Source organism: Protomyctophum parallelum, assembly GCF_964188405.1.
Source record: "Protomyctophum parallelum genome assembly, chromosome: 16".
Lineage (NCBI taxonomy): Eukaryota > Metazoa > Chordata > Actinopteri > Myctophiformes > Myctophidae > Protomyctophum > Protomyctophum parallelum.
Genome location: NC_139711.1, coordinates 44,525,922 through 44,548,439, shown reverse-complemented (window position 1 = coordinate 44,548,439; position 22,518 = coordinate 44,525,922). Strand labels below are relative to the sequence as shown.

The 22,518-nt window shown below is 49.3% G+C and overlaps 3 protein-coding genes across 3 annotated transcripts in view; 1 reads left to right on the top strand and 2 right to left on the bottom strand.

The window, feature by feature from the left end:
* The window catches only part of LOC310873828 (chemerin-like receptor 1), a gene marked incomplete at both ends in the record, with an annotated part of 592,518 nt that overhangs the window by 285,373 nt on the left and 284,627 nt on the right, over positions 1 to 22,518 (bottom strand). The window lies entirely within an intron of this gene.
* Positions 1,570 to 22,039, top strand: LOC310873244 (cyclic nucleotide-gated cation channel-like). The gene is made up of 14 exons (XM_083785579.1): positions 1,570 to 1,661; positions 3,167 to 3,259; positions 4,089 to 4,202; positions 5,374 to 5,571; positions 5,756 to 5,869; positions 13,277 to 13,383; positions 13,562 to 13,874; positions 14,604 to 14,665; positions 15,359 to 15,486; positions 15,974 to 16,252; positions 17,324 to 17,422; positions 18,526 to 18,756; positions 20,876 to 21,022; positions 21,754 to 22,039. Exons 2-14 carry the CDS (start codon positions 3,168 to 3,170, stop codon positions 21,931 to 21,933), a joined length of 2,064 nt encoding a protein of 687 aa, XP_083641705.1. The 5' UTR covers positions 1,570 to 1,661; position 3,167; the 3' UTR covers positions 21,934 to 22,039.
* On the bottom strand, positions 7,181 to 11,794 carry LOC310873305 (ubiquitin carboxyl-terminal hydrolase 32-like; the record flags this gene model as incomplete). The annotated part of the gene is made up of 1 exon (XM_083785653.1): positions 7,181 to 11,794. One exon carries the CDS (start codon positions 11,792 to 11,794, stop codon positions 7,181 to 7,183), a length of 4,614 nt encoding a protein of 1,537 aa, XP_083641779.1.

Sequence of the window (22,518 nt, the reverse complement as noted above, 5' to 3'; positions counted from 1 at the left end):
CAAGCCCGGTTTGCTGCACAAGAACAGCACCAAGACCCACCTCACTTGCGTCGGTATACACCACGAAAGGATAATTGAAATTGGGGTGGCCCAGAATTGGGGGGGTGACAAGCAGTCGTTTGAGCTCATCAAATGCCAATTGACACTCTGGGGTCCATTTAAATTTAGCTCCTTTTCGTTTCAGTGCATTCAGCGGCTCAGCGATCTGGGAAAAGTTAGGTACATAGCGGTGATACCATCCTGACATTCCCAGGAATCGTTGGAGAGATTTCAGGGTGGTGGGTACTGGATAATTTTGTACAGCCAGGGATTTGTCTGGGTCAGCTTGAATTCCCTCCGCAGACACAATGTGTCCAAGAAATTTCAAGGATGTACGGCCGAAGTGGCTCTTTTTCATATTGACAGTAAGTCCCGCTGCTCTCAGGTGGTCAAGAACTGTTTGAATGTCCTTAAGGTGCTGCTGTTGTTTGGTGGAATAGATGATTATGTCGTCAAGATAAACAAAGCAGATTTTCCCTTTAAGATTTGCCAAGGTGGTTTCCATTAGGCGCTGGAATGTGGCTGGGGCGTTTTTCAAGCCAAAAGGCATAACCTTAAAGTGGAACAGGCCTTGGGCACACACGAAAGCAGTCTTAAGCCGGCTATCCTCATCCATCGCCACTTGCCAATATCCACTATTTAGATCTATAGTGGAAAAGATGGTTGCTCCCGCCAAGGATTCAAGAATCTCTTGGATAGTGGGAATAGGATAGGCATCAGAAAGGGTGATGGTGTTAAGTTTCCGATAGTCCACGCAGAATCTGGGCTTTCCTATCTTCCTGGGAATGATTACCACAGGAGCAGCATAAGGTGAAGAGGAAGGCTCTATGATGTCATTTTCAAGCATCTCTTCAACCAGCTCTTGGACTACGGCTTGTTTGGTGGGTGGGCAATTCACCTCCTCCGTTTACTTCTCCTCCCTGGATTTTATCACAGAGGAGTTTGAAGAGTCTCGACGGCAGGCCTTCTTCTGCAGTGGGTGCATACGTTTCTAAACATGCTCTAACTCGAGCTAAAAATAAACAAACCGGTAGAGAAGAGTGCAGAGTGCTGGACACGGTCCTTCAGAGCTGCTGCCAGCACACAAACTGTTTTCTCACACCTAGAGTGACACACCTGTGGCAACTATAACCTGAGTAGGGAGATTGCCAGGTGTCAATCATCGTTACCTGGTGATGGCCTGTTAATTATTCAATTAAGAGTCACTTGTGACTCTGGCCGTCACACCACTCCCTATAGAAGCATCGGTGGCTGGTCTTCACTCCCTGTAGAAGCATCGGTGGCTGGTCTCCACCCCCTCTTTAAGCGTCGGTGGCTGGTCTCCACGCCCTATAGAAGCGTCCCATGATACACCCTACTGTATCATCCATTATAAAATTAACAGGACCATAATTTACAAAAACATGCATATCATCAAACCACAGTTTGAGAACCACTGGGTTAAGTGTGTGTGTGTGTGTGTGTGTGTGTGTGTGTGTGTGTGTGTGTGTGTGTGTGTGTGTGTGTGTGTGTGTGTGTGTGCATGCGTGTGCGAGAGAGAGACCACAGTAATCAGAGCGCTGAACACGGCCTGATGAGAGCACTTCACTGGAGCTCTTTGAATTCAGATGAGCTTGCTGCAGGTACAAATGTACACACACACACACGCACGCACGCACAGGCTATTTGCAATTAAAAGGATTGTGTGCGGGGTGCCATGTGATCATCCTTTTATCTGCTTGGTTTTGTACACTGTACCCCGTCCATCCATCTCTCTATTCATATCCATGATGTCATTATCCATCTTGCGTTGATCTATCGACAGCCATGCTGACAAAGAGACGGTGCGACACGATAGATGGAGAGACATGATAGATAGAGAGATATAGAGATACAGGGATAGAGAGATAGGACACTGAAGTTGACATATTCATTATTTAATGGTTGACACTGAATGAGGTTAACTTGACAACATCAGAACTCTCAGGTTTGTTGCTTTCCTTTAATACGTTTAATGTTGCTTTCTGTAAAGCCTCGACAGTACTGTACAATGTACTGTATAATGTATAATAATAATACTGTACTGTATAATATACGCTCTGTTGCAGGACGCTGTGGCACGCCTGGACATAGCAGATCTACTGTACAAACTCACTGAGGGCTTGTTGATCTGCTATTTTAGCAGGCCTACAACACAGTACACAAGCTGCACTGTGGGTTTGCAGATCTGCTGTTTTAGCAGGTCTACAACACAGTACACAAGCTGCACTGTGAGCTTGTAGATCTGCTGTTTTAGCAGGTCTACAACACAGTACACAAGCTGCACTGTGAGCTTGTAGATCTGCTGTTTTAGCAGGTCTACAACACAGTATACAAGCTGCACTGTGAGCTTATATATCTGATATTTTAGCAGGCCTCACAACACGGTGAGCTTGTAGATCTGCTGTTTTAGGCGCGCCACACTGCCGGGCTCAAATTCATCTTTTCTGACCCATCATCATCATCTGTCGTCGTGACAACCGTGCCACTTGTTGTTGCTAAGCTGATTACTGATGTTCACTGAGGTGGTGTGTGTGTAGTGTGGGGGACTGCTATTTCAATTTATTTTCACCAGATATTGTTGTTGTTGATGAGGACAGTAGAGAAGTGACCATTTTGGAAGTGGCATGTACATTCGACCACAGTCTGGAAGAGGCATTCCTTACCAAGGTGCTTAAGTACCAGCGTCTTAAGGATGCTATTATACAGCTTGGCTATACAGATGTAAACTACTTGTGTTCATATTTAGAAGCCTCGGTAATGTCCACAAATCAGTCGTGAGGGGCCTGCAGATTGCAGGCATGCCCAAGCCGAGAGCTAAGGCATCGGCAAAATTCAGTTCAGTGTCTGCAATAATTGGCAGTCGCCATATATGGAGAAGGCGATGCTTTCTGTACCCGTGATCTGTATCTGAAGCACTTGTTGTAGAGTTTTCTCAAGTTTGCGCATCCACTATTGTTTGTGTTCAAGAAATGTCTTGTAAAATGTGAATACAAATAAAGATGTTAAGTGTGTGTGTGTGTGTGTGTGTGTGTGTGTGTGTGTGTGTGTGTGTGTGTGTGTGTGTGTGTGTGTGTGTGTGTGTGTGTGTGTGCGCGCGTGCGTGCAGTATGAGTGTCCAGGTGCTGTCCTCCCAGAGGCTGTCAGTCAGAACGTGGATGGACGAGGAGAGTGACAGAGCTGACAGCATCGCTCTCAGCAGGTATTATTAAACACTCTGTTTCTGCTATTTATTACACTGCTTGGTTCAATGCTTGGATAACGACCGCTCCGCTCTATAACAGACCAATGAATGTGTCTAATCAAAGGCTATATAGGAGCACCTGGCTATAGCCACTCGCTGCGCTGCTTGGATTTTATGCTGCATATCCAACATGACAGCCATGTAATCTTAACACACAATGTCATTTTACTAAACAACATGACAGCCATGTAAACTTAACACACAATGTCATTTAACTGAACAACATGACAGCTGTAAATGCACACGCAGTGCATTGTGGGACTTGTAGTATTATGGTGGTCCGTGCAATATACCAGAGGGCCAGTTCTAATACTAATTAAATATCATCCCGCGGGCCAAAGATAATTCACTCACGGGCCTGATTTGGCCCCCGGGCCTTGAGTTTGACATGTATGCTTTAAAACCTCTTAAACCCCAGGGGGGTCCGGGAGGGAAAAATAAAATATCGGAGTTGTAACCTAAGACCTTGACCAGCCCCATTTACCCGCTGAGAGCTGTTCATGAGGTGGACAGCCTCTGCCCCCGCCGTCGGGGGATTGGGGCTCAAGAGGTTTTAAGGCTAAAAGGATAACACAAAAAAGTCCCGGGGACTTGTTTCCATTGCATTCAATCCATCAACATAATAAATATAAATAATAAACACAATGTGTGTGTGTGTGTGTGTGTGTGTGTGTGTGTGTGTGTGTGTGTGTGTGTGTGTGTGTGTGTGTGTGTGTGTGTGTGTGTGTGTGTGTGTGTGTGTGTGTGTGTGTGTGTGTGTGTGTGTGGCCCCTACGCCCCTGCTTAGGGGCCAGTCGATTTGTGATGACACTTGCTCGGAGCTCCAGAGGATGGCCGTCATGGACAGGAGGGACAACAACAACTCCCGGAGCTCTCTGCATGGTCGAGGCGCTCTGTCCAGGTCATTCCTCTGTTTCTCAATGTCAGGCAGCGACGGCTCCAGCCAATTATGACTGGGGGGGACTATAGGGGCCTAGCTATTTAGAGTTAATGAAGTTTGGTTTAGGCTACACATAAGTTATGTAGTTATGCTAGTTAGCATGCTGATGAGCGAATATCTTGTTTGTCCAGGCTAGTTAGCATGGTGATGAATATCTTTGTTCCTCCACGCTAGTTTATTGTTTATTGTTTATAAGGATCCCCTTATCTTTGTTTCTCCAGGCTAGTTAGCATGGTGATGACACTCAGAGAATATCTTTGTTTCTACAGGCTAGTTAGCATGGTGATGACTATCTTTGTTTCTCCAGGCTAGTTAGCATGGTGATGACACTCAGAGAATATCTTTGTTTCTCCAGGCTAGTTAGCATGGTGATGACACTCAGAGAATATCTTTGTTTCTCCAGGCTAGTTAGCATGGTGATGACACTCAGATAATATCTTTGTTTCTCCAGGCTAGTTAGCATGGTGATGACTATCTTTGTTTCTCCAGGCTAGTTAGCATGGTGATGACACTCAGAGAATATCTTTGTTTCTCCAGGCTAGTTAGCATGGTGATGACTATCTTTGTTTCTCCAGGCTAGTTAGCATGGTGATGACACTCAGAGAATATCTTTGTTTCTCCAGGCTAGTTAGCATGGTGATGACACTCAGAGAATATCTTTGTTTCTCCAGGCTAGTTAGCATGGTGATGACACTCAGAGAATATCTTTGTTTCTACGGGAGGCATACTATCATCCGACAGAGCATTGCTCCGAAGGAGCAATGCTCCGAGGTGCGCTGCGGGTCGGGAGAGGGTTGCGGTTAGGTTTAGGTGTCTGCCCCGGGGGAGGTTAGGGTTAGGGTGAGGGAGGAGGTAGGTTGTCGTTCGGACCAATGCTCCGTCGGATGAAAGTACTGCACTCTGTTTCTACAGGCTAGTTAGCATGGTGATGACTATCTTTGTTTCTCCAGGCTAGTTAGCATGGTGAGGACACTCAGAGAATATCTTTGTTTCTCCAGGCTAGTTAGCATGGTGATGACACTCAGAGAATATCTTTGTTTCTCCAGGCTAGTTAGCATGGTGATGACACTCAGAGAATATCTTTGTTTCTCCAGGCTAGTTAGCATGGTGATGACTATCTTTGTTTCTCCAGGCTAGTTAGCATGGTGATGACACTCAGAGAATGGGCCCATAAGGGTTTGGTTGAAGAGGTCGAGCGACCCGACTCCTTCCTGGAGCGCTTCAGAGGACCTGCCCCCTTGGACATGCAAGCTCCTCCCAGTAGATTCAGCCACGCCCACACAGACTCTGACGCAGCGGACACTGCAGACGGCAGACCCGCCAGACAGACGTGAGAATACGTGCGCACACACATGCATGAACACACACACACGAACACACACACACACACACACACACACACACACACACACACACACACACATACACACACACAAACACACACACACACACACACACACACGCAATTGTCCTTTTGTATCTTAATCGTCGTTTCATTCCTCTCGTCGTCTCAGGAAGCGCAGCAGGTGCAACCTGCTCGTTTTGTCCCCTTCGGATGATGCGTACTACTACTGGCTGATGGTGATTGGTGCAGCTGTGCTGTATAACTGGAGCCTCCTGGTGGTCAGGTGAGGAACTACATGCCACTAACAGTAATGATGATGATGATAGTTGCGTGACAACGCAGTGTTTTCTATATACACATTGATTGATTTAAAGGTAGGTTAAGTGCTTTTCTTTGGTTAAAATGGTTTTAAATAGCTCCACATTCTCATAGTTTCATTGCTTGCCTAAATTAAACAGCAACAATATACTAAACAGGCTTTTTGGGGAAACAGGTCTGAAGCGCAGTCAAGAGGGACAATTCCCCCCCTTGGCAAACGGACACAGTGGCCTATCGGGGGAAAAAAGCTTGTATGTCCATTAATAACTTTAAAGCATAAATGTGAAAATCTACATCGACCATTTTCACTTTTGTGCAACTCTTTTATGATTTATGTCGATATTGCACATGCCCCACGGAAAGTGTGTGTGTGTGTGTGTGTGTGTGTGTGTGTGCGTGGGTGCGTGCGTGTGTGTGTGTGTGCGTGCGTCACAAGTGGACATGGATATTAGCACAACTTTCGTTCAACTTTGACCCCTCTATCACATGGAACTATGTTTTGAGTGTACTGATATGGACACAAAAACCATAGGTCCATGTGATAGAGGGGTCAAAAATGAACGAAAGTTGCACTAATATTTTTGAAATACGTTAGTTTTGTGAATTAATTTACTTTTAATGCGTGGCCCCCTGTGCCCCCCAGAAAATGACCGGAACTACTTAATATTTAACCAAAACCAGAGCAGAACTCCCACCACAGGACTCGGCTAATCAATTAATACAGTTGCGACCACTATATCAATGGGAAGTATTTCATACAGCTTCAAGTTCAAAAAACGGAACTATCCCTTTAAGCTAAATTTACAAACTGTGATCCTTACGTGTCCTTTAACCCATTCTGACCTGAGATCAGATTCATACGAGGTTTGCACTGGACACACGCTGGTCTGACGAACCCATTCTGACCTGAGATCAGATTCTAAAAATGTCAGTCGTTCTTCGATTTTTTTCAAAAATAGCAGACCTACAAGCTCGTATCGCGCCACTCGGTGGCGCGATATGAGCTTGTAGATCTGCTATTTTTAAATAGCTAAAGCATAACATGATGCTGACACCAAAATGGGTGCCCGGTCAGAATGGGTTAAATTAGTTATTGTTTTAGTCTGACTGACAAGAACTCCTGCGTCCTCCGGCAGTCACACCTTGTCTTCCACCGAGACAGCACTGAAAGGCCTTACTTAGCTTGATGGATCAACATGAAGGGAAAAAAAGACCGGAGATTTAACCCAGTGGCGTTCGACGCCAGCTTGGCAGGAAAGACGACGACGTGCAACGATCACTGGAGAACGCACGACTTCTTGTAGTCGGACTCAAAGTCTTCGTCCATGCTGCCGGTGTCGGCCGCCTGCTTGCCGTCCGTCGGCGGCAGGAAGCGGCCGTAGTCGACGCCCTGCCGCTCGTAGAAGAGGATGTAGGCGGAGTCGGTGTCGATGCCCTCGGTGTGCACCTCCCTGCAGCTGCTGTCGTTGTAGCAGTACCACCTCCCGTTGGGGTTCTTGGCGTAGGTCACGTAGTGGCCGCTGCCCATGATTCCCGAATGGCAGGAGATGGCGTACAGGTTGTACGTGGACTCCTCCTCCTCCTGCGGCGGCAGCTCGTCTGGGGCCGCCGACCCGGACGACCCGTCATCAGAGCACAGTGTGGGTTCCACTTGGACACTCTCGGAGTCACAGAAGGGTCTGCCGTCTGGACCCCTGGTGGTGGTGGTGGTGCCCGCGGCCGATGTCGACGCCTGTTGACGCCCGCTGCCGTCCAGGTTGGACCTGGAGACCCCGTGTCGTCTGCTGCTCAGCTGCGGCGGCGGGCGGAGTGGGACCCGTTCGGGGCTTCCTCCTCCTCCTCCTCCTGAGGCGCTCCTGGAAGTGCTTCTCAGAGGGCTCCGACTGAGCGAACGTGCGGAGCGCGCCGACTCCGTGCCCGACGAGGCTGGCGAGGCTTCGGGGAGGTCGCCGGCGGTGGACGCCATATCGTCGTCCTCTTCCCCGACCTTCGCCAGCTCCTCGGAGTCGCCCCCGCCGCGGGAGTGGCGTCGGTGTCGTTGCTCCCCCGCGTGATCCCTGGGAGCCAGGAAGGCGCCGGGGTTGAAACCGCAGTGGGGGAACTCCACGACCTTGTTGTACTTGATCCAGCGGCCATTGACGAACTGGAAGCGCTTCAGGTGGACGATCAGGATGGGAGGGAGCCTCCACAGCTCCAGCTTTTTGGTGGCCAGGCAGCGGGCCTTGCACTTGGAGCAGTGGTAGAGCTCCTCCTCGCCCAGCTCCTCCTCGCTGGTGAAGGCCCTCAGGCAGCTGTCCAGGGTGACGGGCTCGGCCTGTGCGCGGCGGGCCTGCGGCACGCTGCAGTGCTCGCTCACCACCCTCTCCTGGGAGGGCTGGTAGCGGCCGTGCAGCACGTCCGCGTCCCACTCCACGGCGATGGAGCCGTGGTGCACAGAGGACGCCCTCTCCTCCTCCGTGCACTCGATGACGCAGCCCTGGCAGGGCCGGTACCACCAGTTGCAGCAGGCGCACACGAGGCCGTCCTTGTCCACCGTGCGCAGCGTGAAGGGGTACTGGTGGCCAGTGCCGCCGCCACCCTCGTCACAGTCCTCCTGCGGCGGCAGAGGTCTGAGCAGGCTGGACACTTGGTTCCACACGGCGTCGTAGAGATCCTTCTTACTGGTGTGCGCGGTGTATGGCACGATCAGCGGCATTCCGAACAGACTGGGCCGGTTCTTCTGAAACAACGTGAAGACACCGCTCATCCGCATTTTCCTGTGCATGGCGACGAAGTAACCGATGAAAGGTCTCTGATCCTGGAGCGTCGTAGGTGCGAGGGCGCGTCCTCCACCGGGCACGCCTACTTCGTCCATAGGAGTCTCCAGGCTGACGGGCACGCCATCGTTGGCGACAAGGACAGATTTGGCCACGCCAATGTGGGCGATGTCCGTGCGCGCGGTAGGCGCCATGGGCGCAGGGCAGAGCGGCGGGATCTCATACGCGTGCAGGAAGCGGTTCTCGGACAGACACACCTTCTGGCTGTCCCGCGGCGAGCCTTTGATGCTGGAGGCGTGCACGTCCACCAGCAGGATCTGATCGGAATGGAGGCCGCAGAGCTCGCCCAGCCGCCTCTTCAGACCGCCGTACCTCTCATCCAGGTTCAGCCGCAGGCCGTAGCGCACTGGCACGGAGCCGTCCAGCCGGGTGACTGCGATCTCCAGGTGCACGGAGCTGGTCATGGGCAGCGGCAGCGACAGCAGGTTGAATGGGTCGAAGCGGGCGCTCACGTGGCCGCACGTCTTGCACGCCACACGCGACCTGAGCTGCCCGTGGAACAGGTCCACCACCACGGAGCGGTTGCGCCGCAGGTGGTTGTCCCAGGCCTCGGCGGCCACCTCGCCGTCGGGCCGGCCGTCGCTGTCCTTCAGCTCGATGTAGGGCTTGTCGTGGACGCGGTTGAGGTCCTCGTGCAGGCCGTCCAGCAGGAAGGCCAGCAGCTCTTGGGAGTCCTGCTGCTGCAGGTCGTTGAAGCGCGGCGCGTACTTGGCCAGCGTCCAGCGCAGCTTGAGTGGCGCCACGCTTTGCTGCGCGCCGCTCCACAGCTCGGCCACCAGGTCGCCGTAGCCCTTGGCCATGTGGCCCTGCATGCCGATGGGGTTGGTCCTGTTGAGCTCGTACAGGTGCCTCCCGGCCATGAAGTAGTCGGTGAGGGGCCTGGTGTTGCTCACGCACTGGATGCTGGAGTTCATGAAGCAGCTGTTGCCCAGGTTGCTGAGGCCCGTGGCTCCCTTCTCGGTGGGCCGGGCGTTGTGCCTCTGGATCTTCCGGCTGTTGGTGATGAAGGACATCTCCTCCGGCCAGCTCATGTCCTTGTTCCGCTCCTCGATGAAGACGCACTGCTTGTCCTGGATCTCCAGGCTCTCCAGCGTGTGGTCTTCGTCATCCAGGAGCGTGAGGTTGTGCTCGCTGTTGTACAGCCACAGCCTCATGTCCTCCTCCTTTACGATGAGCCTCTGCGACAGGTGGACGTGGATCTGCTTTATGGTGGCCGTGCGGCTGAAACAGCCCGTGGAGTGAAGCGCGCGCTTCAGAGGCGGGGCGCTGCTGCGGGAAGTCGGAGTGTTGGCGCGGCCGCCGTGGTGGGGCGGCTGGTGGGCGGGTCGCTGCTCCTGCTGCCGCAGGATCATCAGGTAGCGCGGGAAGAGCTCCAGCTCCTCTTGGCCCGTCGCGCTCTGCCGAATCACCTGCCGTGGCAGGCTGAGGTTGGCGCCGTACCAGTGGTCCAGGGCTTTCCAGATGGGCTTCGGGACCGTCTCAAAGTATTGGCCCGGTGCTGGCTGCGAGGAGTACTTCAGCCTCCCGCCGTGACCGGTCAGACTGGCCTTCACGGGTTCAGCGCTGACCAGGGGCCGGTTGTCGATGGCCCCGGGTTTCTGTGCTGCAGGAGGATGACAGGGTAGTTGACCGGGGGCTCTGGACGAACCTTGACGGGGGCTGATCGGAGCCATCACGGAGCCTCGGGACCTGTCCTCGGAGGGGCTTCTCAGACCTCCTCCCGTCCCCGGCCCCGGACGGACGTGCTGGTCCATGCCGGCCACGGCCGCCGTGCTCCTCGGAGAGCTCGGAACGGACGGCTGCTCCACCGCCGAGCGCTCGTGCTCATACCTGACGTAGTCCTTCCACTGTCGCCACCAGAGCGCTGAGACGAGGAACCAGCATTGACCTTCCTGTAGTCCACGTCTGCTCTCTCTCTCCAGCCAAGCCCTGATGATCTGTCCCTCCTCCTCAGGGGTCGCGGGCCTCAACCACAGGACAACATGGCACACCTGAAAGAGCAGGTTGAGGAACTCGTTAGCCAGAGCGCTCTTTGCGCTCCACTTCAGGTAGTCCTCCAGGGTCAGGTGACCTGACTTAGTGGTGTCGTGTATTCTCAGAATGCCCTCCGCTATGCCCGACACGCTGCTGTTTGATTCAGAGAGCGTGTCCGTGCGGTTGTCGTTCCACACCTCCAGCAGCGCCGCAACCATCCCACGGAGCTCGTCTCCAGAAAGAGACCCGTCTCGGTCCGTGTCAAACACCTCGAAACAAAACGTCTGCCTTTCCGCGGGCGTTCCCCTGCAGAACTTGGACAGGCCACGACAGAGCTCTTCAAAGTCCACGTGATCGTCTCGATTCCCGTCGAATGCGTTGAACAGGCCTTCGCCGAGCGAGGCGGGGACGGGCGGAGAGACCAGCGGGACGAAGGTCTTCAGGTCCAGGCGTCTGGCTGACTGGCTCTTCAGCAGCGAGTGGTAGCTCTTCTCCAAGCACAGTATGGCCGACTCGGCAAAGTGCGTGGCGCGCGCCAGTTTCCGGTAGAAGGTGGGCGCGCCGCCGTCATTATGGGTCAGGGCGGCACACATGTCTCCCGACAGTAGCCACCTGGCGAAGGTGAGCGCCTCCTTGTTGCGCAGGAGCCACGCCCGGAAGCAGCCGTAGTTCACCTTCACCTCCTGCGTGAAGAAGGTCCTTAGCGAGGGCGGCACCTCCGTGCCATTCAGCGAGCGGAGCACGGCCTCCATGTCGTCCCTGGCGGCGTGGCCGCCTGGCTGGCCGGCGAACAGGCTGAACAGGTACTTGGCCTTCTCATCGTCGTGGCCCCTGATCAGCAGCACCATGCCCACGATCAGGTCCTGCTGGTGCAAGCCCTTGGTGGGCGAGCCACCGAATGACGCGTAGATCACCTCGGCCAGCTTGGGAGGGACGCCGTCGCCCAGGACGTCCCTGTCGAAGCACTGCCGGGTCATGTGGAGGCAGTTGCCGCTGGCTCTCTTGAAGGCATCCTTCAGCCTCCGCAGTTCCTCTTGCGTGACTCTCTTGGTGGCCTCTTTGTACGACAGGAAACCTATCCGCGACTCTGTGGCGCCCATGCTGTCCCCTCATGTCATTGCGATGTGAGGGGTGGCGGGGTGAACGTTGTTGTTGTCCTGAATCGAGGAGGATAAATGTATTAGTGGTGCCTCCCTATTGAGAAGGCGGTTCCTGTTGACGTGTACGACGAAACATGATGATGGCCAAGAATCTCTTTATCCGGGTGTCCATCTTGGCTTTATGCCATCATCTATGATGTCATATTATGTCATGTCTGTTGTTACGAAAAGAGAGTTGAGCCAGAAGGCAAAGCTCTCTGTCTACCGAGCAATCTTCGTTCCTACTCTCACCTATGGTCATGAAGTGTGGGTCATGACCGAAAGAATAAGGTCGCGATAACGGTTTAAATAAATTAGTTTTCCAGGTGGCTGGCATCTCCCTTAGAGATAGGGTGAGAAGTTCAGTCACACGAGGCAGTAGAACCGCTGCTCCTTTGCCTGGAAAGGAGCCAGTTTAGGTGATTCTGGGCATCTGGCTAGGATGCCTCTCGGGTGTCTCCCTAGGGAGGTTCTCGATGCACGTCCCACTGGGAGGAGACCCCGAGGAAGACCAAGGCGCAGATGGAGGAAACACATCGACTCACCTTGGAACGTCTCGGGATCCCCCAGGAGGAAGTCACTAATGTTGCTATGGAGAGGGAAGTCTGGAGCTCTCTGGTGGAGCTGTTGCCCCCGCGACCTGACTACGGATAAGTGGTTGAAGATGGATGGATGGATGGATGGATCTATGATGTCATAGATGTCACCACGACTCCATATTTGGGCAAGACTGATGTCATACTTACTAGTCCAGGGTGTTTTAAAGGGGGCTCCCGGAACACACAGGGTCCTTTATTAGCTTCCAGGTGGTCCCCGCAGCAAGTGGCTTCCAAAGTACCAGGGGGTCCCCAACATGTGTTAATTTTATATAGCATCAAATCATCTATTTTTCAAATCTACAAGCTCACAACAGGCCACAATGAGACATGAGCTTACCCAATGGTATTTAATTTTAACACACATCTTGTATGGGGGGTCCCTGGTACACAATGTTTCAGATTGGGTCTGAGGCCAGGCATTAATGTGGGTGGGGGTCCCTGGCACACAATGTTTCACATTGGGTCTAAGGCCACTGTGGCTATAGCACAAATGACTATAGAACAAATGGCTATAGCACAAATGGCTATAGCACAAATGGCTATAGCATGCCATTTGTTCTATAGCCATTTGTGCTATAGCCATTTGTTCTATGGCTATAGAAATATGGATATTTCTGTACGGTATATCTATCAGCCTTTGTCCCTTTATTCCCATATATGGAGATTTCTGTATTTGTCTGTCCGCCCCCTTTTATGCCCATGGACAATGATGTCTTTCTGTGTCCCTTTATGTCCATACTGTATAGGAGATTTCTGTATATCTCGGTGTCCATTTTACGATTTATGGAGATTTCTGTACCAACTTGTTTCCATGGTGCGTGCGTGTGTGCGTGCGTGTGTTCAGGGCCTGTTTTGACGAGCTCCAGAGCAGCGGCGTGCTGGTGTGGATGGTACTGGACTATCTCTGTGACGGAATCTACGTCCTCGATATGGCCGTTCGCCTTCGCACAGGTACACACACACACACACACACATTTTCCTCTTAGTTTTAGTCGACGAAAACAACTACTGGAAGCAATACAAAAACAATTAACTATATAACTAAACTATTGTGTGTGTGTGTGTGTGCGTGTGCGTGTGTGTGCTGTGTGTGTGTGTGCGTGTGTGCGTGCGTGTTTGTGCGTGCCAGGCTTTCTGGACCAGGGCCTGCTGGTGAGGGACGTGCGTCGCCTGCGGCGCACGTACGTGCGCACGCTGCAGTGCGCGCTGGACGCGGCGTCCGTCCTGCCCACCGACCTGCTCCGCCTCCTGGGGGGCGGGGCCTCCTCGCTGGCCGGGGCCACGCCCCTGCTGCGCTTCAACCGCCTGCTGCGCGCGCCGCGCCTCCTGGAGCTCTTTGAGCGCACGGAGACGAGGACGGGATGCCCCAACGCCTTCCGCATCGCCAAGCTGGTGCTCTACATCCTGGTCATCATCCACTGGAACGCCTGCGGATACTACAGGCAGGCAGGGGGCGCCAAAAACGACGCCACAACATCTAGTGTTTAAAAAAAAAACACATTCTGATTTGAGATCAGATTCTACAAAATGTCTTCTACATCCTGACAGTTTTCTGAAAAAAGCTATGTTTCTATGTCAGTCGTTCTTTGATTTTTAAAAAATAGCGGACCTACAAGCTATGAGCTTGTAGATCTGCTGTTTTTCAATAGCTAAAGCATAATGTAATGCTAACACCAAAAGGGGTTCCCGCCCAGAATGGGTTAAAACCCATTCAGGAAGGGATTAACCCCTTCTGTTCCATTTAGTGTCGCACAACGTTTTAATTTCATAGTACTCTACCATACAGATTGGACAACATTTTCCATTGTATTATTAATTTAGAGACATACGTAGTGCCCCTTTAAGTCATTTCCATGCAAGTGTATGAAATAAATCACACCCGTGTGAAGTGAGGGGTGCTAATATATTAAAGTCTTAACTATGATTAGGTGATTATGTTATTGTTAATGGCATTTAATGTTTGTGTTATAGGGACAAGATGACGACAAGTTTCCCTTCATTGTCAATGTCGTTTTTTAAAACAGACATTGAACTATAAAGACAAACATTAAACCTGTACATTGGAGGGCGCCCCTCCAATGTAGCGCCCCTCAGAAATGAGCTGAATTTTGCTGGTTATAGATGTTGACTAATATGTAGGCTAAACTGTTCTGTTATCTGTTTCGTTTCAGCTTCTCTAAAGTCCTGGGACTGGGTTCTGACACCTGGGTCTACCCCAACACCTCCGATCCAGGTTATTAAGAGATTAATAAATAAAATGCTTTTTACTAATTGGTTTTGTTTTGCATTCTTTTTGTTTTCAATTTTCAAGTTTTCATTTGTTTTAAAGGTATATTCAGTGATTTCACTTAATTCAAATATCACTTATGTTTTTGTTTTGTTGTGATACTCCTCTCTACTATAGAGTGTGCTGACCATATAAGGAGTTCCTCCCTGTCCCCAGTTAACCCCTGGGGGTCAAAAAACCTTAGGTTTCGTTTTTGGCTCTCTATCCTGATTGGATGAAAGGCTTAGGTCCCAGCCAAAAACGAAACCTAAGGTTTTTTGAGTGAAATCACTGAATATACCTTTAATGTGAGTTTTGTCATTTTAGATTATAGTTTTTGCAAAACAAATGCTTGCCATGGATTCAGAATCATGAAAACCCCTTATGTTCAACACCACTGGGATTTTCTTAGGACTTTCGATATGCTGTTACTTACTAACATATTTATGAAACAAAACAAACAAACAAAAAAAGTTGAAATGGTTTCTGTTGCAATTTGTTTGAGGTTGACCCCATTTTTCTTCCATAGATTTCCTACACTATTCACGCTGTTTCACAAATCACAGATTGGGGCTTTCATTGGAACTGACATGCTTCTTCAGTTGTGATATTTGTTTTGTGTTATGTAATCCCGCTCCGCCCCGCTCCAATCCGCTCCAGAGTTTGGCTCTCTCACCAGGAGTTACATCTACTGCCTGTACTGGTCCACGCTGACCCTGACCACCATCGGAGAGACTCCGCCCCCTGTCCGGGACGAGGAGTACCTCTTCCTGGTCGTGGACTTCCTGGTCAGTTCTCAGCCAATCACGTTGTTTTTGATTGATTGATTGATTGATTGACTGACTGGTGGATTGTGTTCCTTTGCATACATAAAATGTTCTTAAGCTATTAACACAAACAGCACCGGGATTCCTTCAAAATAGATGCTCTGGGGTTCCGGGAAGACATGGCCACTTTTACTCTGTTCCGGAAAAAAAAACTGCGATATTGTTTTGCTTGCTTACCTTGCTCACGAGAGGCAGTTGAGAAGTCAGAAATGAAGAGCTTATAGTATATCCATCAGATCAAAACCACGGAGAGCGCCCTAGATTAACGAAAAGCCTTGGAGTCCCACTCAAAAATAAAAAAAAGGAAAGAATTAATAATATTCTTCTCTCGTTTGATGTCATTGAGGATGCGCTAGGACGTGTACACACGTCCTTTGAATCCGTCGGTTGGATGGCTTATGACGTGTGACGTATGACGGACACAAGTTTCGCATTGCTGATCTCCTAGATTGGAGTTGTGATCTTCGCCTCCATCGTGGGCAACGTGGGCGCCATGATCTCCAACATGAACGCCACCAGGGCGGGCTTCCAGAGCCGCGTGGACGCGCTCAAGCACTACATGCACTTCCGCCGCGTCAGCAAGGAGCTGGAGCAGCGCGTCATTCGCTGGTTCGACTACCTCTGGACCAATCAGAAGATCGTGGACGAGCAGGACGTGCTGAAGAGCCTGCCCAACAAGCTGCGGGCGGAGATCGCCATCAACGTTCACCTGGAAACCCTGAAGAAGGTAATACGTTAATTAATTACCCAGTGGTCTTAATTTTATTTTATTTTATTGAATTTATTTAATGGACATTCAACCTATAAAACATATGCATCATATAATTGGTCCTAATTCCTTATGGCACCATTTCTGTCTACTCACTCTGTGTCTCAGAGGATGGCTGAGGACAGTTCAGAAACCTGTCTACTCACTCTGTGTCTCAGAGGAGTGCTGTGGACAGTTCAGAAACCTGTCTACTCACTCTGTGTCTCAGAGGATGGCTGAGGACAGTTCAGAAACCTGTCTTCTCACTCTATGTCTCAGAGGAGGGCTGTGGACAGTTCAGAAACCTGTCTTCTCACTCTGTGTCTCAGAGGAGGGCTGTGGACAGTTCAGAAACCTGTCTACTCACTCTGTGTCTCAGAGGAGGGCTGTGGACAGTTCAGAAACCTGTCTACTCACTCTGTGTCTCAGAGGAGGGCTGTGGACAGTTCAGAAACCTGTCTACTCACTCTGTGTCTCAGAGGAGGGCTGTGGACAGTTCAGAAACCTGTCTTCTCACTCTGTGTCTCAGAGGATGGCTGAGGACAGTTCAGAAACCTGTCTACTCACTCTGTGTCTCAGAGGAGTGCTGTGGACAGTTCAGAAACCTGTCTACTCACTCTGTGTCTCAGAGGATGGCTGAGGACAGTTCAGAAACCTGTCTTCTCACTCTATGTCTCAGAGGAGGGCTGTGGACAGTTGAGAAACCTGTCTACTCACTCTGTGTCTCAGAGTGAGTAGACACTTCAGAAACCTGTCTACAAAGTGATATCGACTTCCAAATATTTTTTACGCACCGCATTTCAAAGTAGTATGTGGGCCTTAGTTTATTTAAATCAAATTAAACGCACAAGTTAGAAAATGGAGATAAGAGATTTCTGCCCGAGAGCAACGATATGAGATTTGGAATTATACTATTTGTAATATTGATTGCAATGCACGTGTGTGTGTGTGTGTGTGTGTGTGTGTGTGTGTGTGTGTGTGTGTGTGTGTGTGTGTGTGTGTGTGTGTGTGTGTGTGTGTGTGTGTGTGTGTGTGTGTGCGCGTGTATAGGTGCATATTTTCCAGGATTGTGAGGCAGGTCTGCTGGTGGAGCTGGTGCTGAAACTCAGACCTCAGGTCTTCAGTCCAGGAGACTACATATGTAGAAAGGTCTGTTTTATTAGTATTTATTTATTTCTCCTTTATCTCTGTGTACATGGAAAAAAGAAACGAGAAAGAAATGATTAAACATGATTAAAGTTATTTTACTTGTTTATAAAGCTTTAATTAAATGGTCTCTCGCTCCCGCCTATCCCCAGGACTGCTTGCCCAGGTATGTCCCAAACCGCCTCCTTAGGTCATGGCCTGCTTGAAAAGCCACAAAGAATGGCATTTAAGAAATATTTTTTCACAATTCTTTCAAAAATAGCAGACCTATACAATCTAGGTCTGCTATTTGTCAACAGCTAAAGTATAACATAATGCTAGAAACACCAAAAGGGGGTCCCGCCCTGAATGAGACAAAATAGACTAAACAACCAACCGTCTTCGTCCTGTAGCTTAAACCTCAAATTATCAGGTGCAGATGGCTGGCTGCTTCCCTCACAGATCTGAGTTTACACTCGGTCACTCTGAAACCATCAGTCTATACCAAAAAACATCGATTTTTTTTCCATGAAATAAAAAATAAAAATCTGTTCTAATGGAGTTATAGTTAGTTACAAGCTCTAATTGTTGTTGTTGAATTGATTTTTAACACAATTAGCACCGGGATTTCTTTCAAAATAGCTCGGGGGGCTGAGAAGATATGGCCGCTTTTACTCGGTAAGCCCCCTCCGCAACCCCCCCCCCCCCCCCCCCCCGTGCCGTACAAAAACCGGGAGACATATTTTTGCTTGCTTACCTCGCTAAGATTATATGATATAAGTCGCTGATGATCGCTCGCGAGAGGCATGTTGAAGTCAGAAATGAAGAGCTTAGTATATCCATCTGGTCTATTGTTGTTCAGTCTCCTGAACTTGAACACAGTATTTTGCGTTGAACAAATTTGTTTTCGAAATCCATGTCATATACACCGCATCTCCAGCAGATAAAGAGTGCAGGGTTGTGCCCCGAAAATAGCAGATCTACAAGCTTGTAGATCTGCTATTTTCGCTATTTTCGGCCCAAAAATGCCCTCTTATAGGATTTCAGCCCCTGCCTCTCTCTCTCTACTCTGACACTCTCTGCACGTGCCTGCCTGCCTGCCTGCCTCGCCCGGCGTTGGCCACCAGGGGGACGTGGGCAAGGAGATGTACATCATCAAAGATGGCCGCCTGGCCGTGGTGGGCGAGGACGGCGTGGGCCAGCTGGCCGTGCTGACGGGAGGAAGCTGCTTCGGAGAGATCAGCATCCTGAACATCAGCGGCAGCAAGATGGGGAACCGCCGCACAGCCAACATCCGCAGCGTGGGCTACTCCGACCTGTTCTGTCTGTCCAAGCAGGACCTCATGGACGCCCTGCAGGTATAACAGTTACAGTGGTGGTGTTGTTTTTTGGGGAAAACAGGACAACTCACCCCTTTTCCGTTTTTCCACCCGGAATTTTCCCCAGTGGAGGGGTTGGTGGGAGAGGCTGGACGGCAGACGGCTGGACTTTTGAATTTCTCTAACTAATTTCTCATTTTCACGACAGCAGACAGCCTATTAGTACAAATATACAGTAATTCATGAAAAGCTGCTACAGTGAAGTCGGTTCACAGAAGTTGTTGTGGGCTATGTTGGGATTATCTGACGAGGTACCATTTGAGGGGGCAAAACCTTACATATACTAAATTATACTAAATTGTTTATAGGGTCAATATAAGTAAAATAATATAGCCTTTCCATAGGAGTATCTTTTTATATTTTTCCAAAAAGAATACAAACAGAGAATAGCATATTACAAAGTTATCCCCCTCACTGGGGAACATTCCGGGAGGAAAAACGGGAAAGCACCGGGGTGAGTTGTCCAGTGTTCGTTTTTGGCAGCATTTTTAGATGTTTTTAGTTTTTGTCATTTTAGTCTCTTTTAATAGTTTTCATTTAGGTTTATGTCACATTTTAGGTACCTGGGAATGTTTTAGTGTTAGTCTAGTTTTAGTCGACTAAATCTACAGTTGATTTAGTCGACTAAAATTTATTTTGGCAGGCCTTGATGCCGCTGTAATGACTGTTTTTACACTTACGTACGCTGAAAATAGTTGATCTACAAGATCTGCTATTTTCAGCATGCAACCAAGTGTAAAATGACTTATACTGGATCTCTTGTCCATTAGTCCCTGCCTAACATTTTAGTATAGTTTTTATTTGACAGTCAGTGTATTTAGTTTTAGTCACCATAGCTTAGTTTTCAGCTTAGTTTTCATTTAGTTTCCATTAAGTTTTCCTCAGTGAAAAAAAGGTAGTCGACGAAATCAACACTGCTGCAGGTACAGGGACCTGTACAGTAACCTCCTTCACCGCCAAGCACGTGTTTTACGTGTTTAAATTTTTTTTGAAAGCCCAGAGCCCAAGCTGCCACTTGCTGGATCAAGAGCTTTTTTATTTAATGTCAAAGTGCAACGTTTCGGTCTTTCGACCTTCCTCGTCACTAAATACATTTCAATAACAGGTATACACGACCAATCAGAAACGCATGTAATCATCAAAACAGATCGGTCACGGTTGCAGAATGTCTTCTCTACAATTTTCCCAACACACAAGTAGGAGTTTGTATTGTTATTATGGTCCCCGTATAGAGCGTCGCAGTCCCTCCCCCTTTCAGAACGACGAGTGGCCCAGGAAATGAATCGCAATGCATTTTTCCCATAGGTTTTTCTTAAAGGTTTTATGACATTCATTTTCATTTCTTTTTCTTTTTTCTTTTAGGTTTTATGACCTCAATTACACCCAAAAAACCTGAACTTTGAACATTCAGTGGATTTTCTGTGGTCTGAAGTTTTCTTTGGGGTTTGGAAGCCTTTTGAGCTACAATGAAAACAGGCAACACAGTGAAAACAGTGACATCTGCTGGCAAATCCCATTGACATATTATATGGGATTTGCAGGGTCTTACATCACTTACTGCCGGCAAATCAGAGCACCTGTTTGAGCCAGAAAACCCCAGATCACAGAAAATCTACTGAATGTTAAAAGTTCATGTTTTTTTGGGTGCAATTGAGATTAGAAAACCTAAAAAAAATAAGAACAATTCCAAAACCTTTTTTTAAATGTCACAATCCCTTTAAAGGATTTATTTAAAGACGGTTACGCCGCAGACAAAGCCAACTCGGATCGTGACAAATCATGACAATGAACACAATGTTTTTGGCCGATCAAATAATGTATAAGAAGAAAAAACAAAACAAATAGTGTTGTCTCCTGCCTTTATTTTCTTTCTAATGATTTGATCGGCCCAAAATATTGTGTTCATTGTCATGATTTGTCACGATCCGAGTTGGCTTTGTCCGCGGCGTAACCGTCTTTAAATAAATACTTTAAGAAATGCCTATGAGGAAAATGAACGGCGATTTCTTTTTCCGGGTCTCTCGAGGGGGGGGCGGGACTGCGACGCTCTATAGCGGAAGGAGTTTGTCTTGTTATTATCGTCCCCGTATACCGGCAGGAGTTTCCACACGCCAGAGCACAGCTGGAGCAGAGGGGGCGGGACATCCTGCGGAAGGAGGGGCTTCTGGAGGAAGTGGGCGTGTCAGCAGGGGAGGACCTGGAAGAGAAGGTGGAGAGGCTGGAATCCTGCCTGGATCGTCTGCAGGTGCATAATAATACAAACAATAACAATAACAATAAGTTCTAGAAAAGTCGCAATTTTTTGAAAAATTGCAAAGGGTGGTTTCCCCAGTCGCTTACATAGGCCCCTCCCTAATTTGAAAATTTCCATAATGCTTGAACAGTTTGGTCTTCTGCCCCTGCAATGGAATTTATGTTCCATTGTTTTCTTCATAAACTATTGTAAAACATAGATTGGTTACGTAACCAACAACAGCCAATATTAGCTACTACGAACGTTATGCAAAGCTCGGCCAATCACAACGGAAGTTCGGTAGGTTACTCCGGAAGAAGAACAATAAAAAAGTGTGACTCGACACCGGGCACTGTCTGCACTCCCTGTGGTGGTGTGGATTGCGTGTGTCGAGTTTGAAGTCGGTGGGGCGAACGGTTTCCGAGTTATGTGGATTACAGACATACAGATAGAAAGATGAACAAAAGAAACGCTGGCGTCGACTGTTTACCGCTTCACCTCCCAATGTATGAATGAATGGACCGTTGTAAAGTAACCATTGTAAAGTAAGCACGTCGTGCATAGAAAAGCGCTATAGAAACGCAATCCATTATTATTATTATTATTATAATATAATAGAAGCTCGAGCTATGAGCTTGTAGATCTGCTATTTTTCAATAGCTAATGCATAACATAATGGTTAAAACACCAAAAGGGGTTCCCGCCCAGAATGGGTTTTAATAACATTGTGTTATTCCTTCCAGACTTGCGTGGCCCGTCTGCAGACGGAGTTTAACTCCTCCCAGCTGCGACTGAAGCAGCGAATCACGACCCTGGAACGCGGCGTCACCATGGCGACACTGACCACGGGCAGTGGCTTCCTGTCGGACGGCGACGAGAGCGTCCGTGACTCTGTCCACAGCGAGGTCAACATCAGACTGTGACTCCGCCCACAGTGAGGTCAACATCAGACTGTGACTCCGCCCAGCGAGGTCAACAACACCAGGCTGTGACTCCGCCCACAGTGAGGTCAACATCAGAATGCGACTCCGCCCAACGAGGTCAACAACATCAGGCTGTGACTCCGCCCAGTGAGGTCAACATCAGAATGTGACTCCGCCCAACGAGGTCAACAACATCAGGCTGTGACTCCGCCCAGTGAGGTCAACATCAGAATGTGACTCCGCCCAGTGAGGTCAACAACATCAGGCTGTGACTCCGCCCAGTGAGGTCAACATCAGACTGTGACTCCGCTGCGCATTGATACGACGTTCAAACTGCTGTATTCCTTTCCAACCCAAACCACACAGACGAATTAAGGCACGGGTCGTTTCCACCCGTTTGCAAATTTGGAGATTAGGAACCTTTCCACACTGAGATTAGGACCCTTTCCAGACTGAGATTAGGACCCTTTCCACACTGAGATTAGGACCCTTTCCACACTGAGATTAGGACCCTTTCCAGACTGAGATTAGGACCCTTTCCAGACTGAGATTAGGACCCTTTCCACACTGAGATTAGGACCCTTT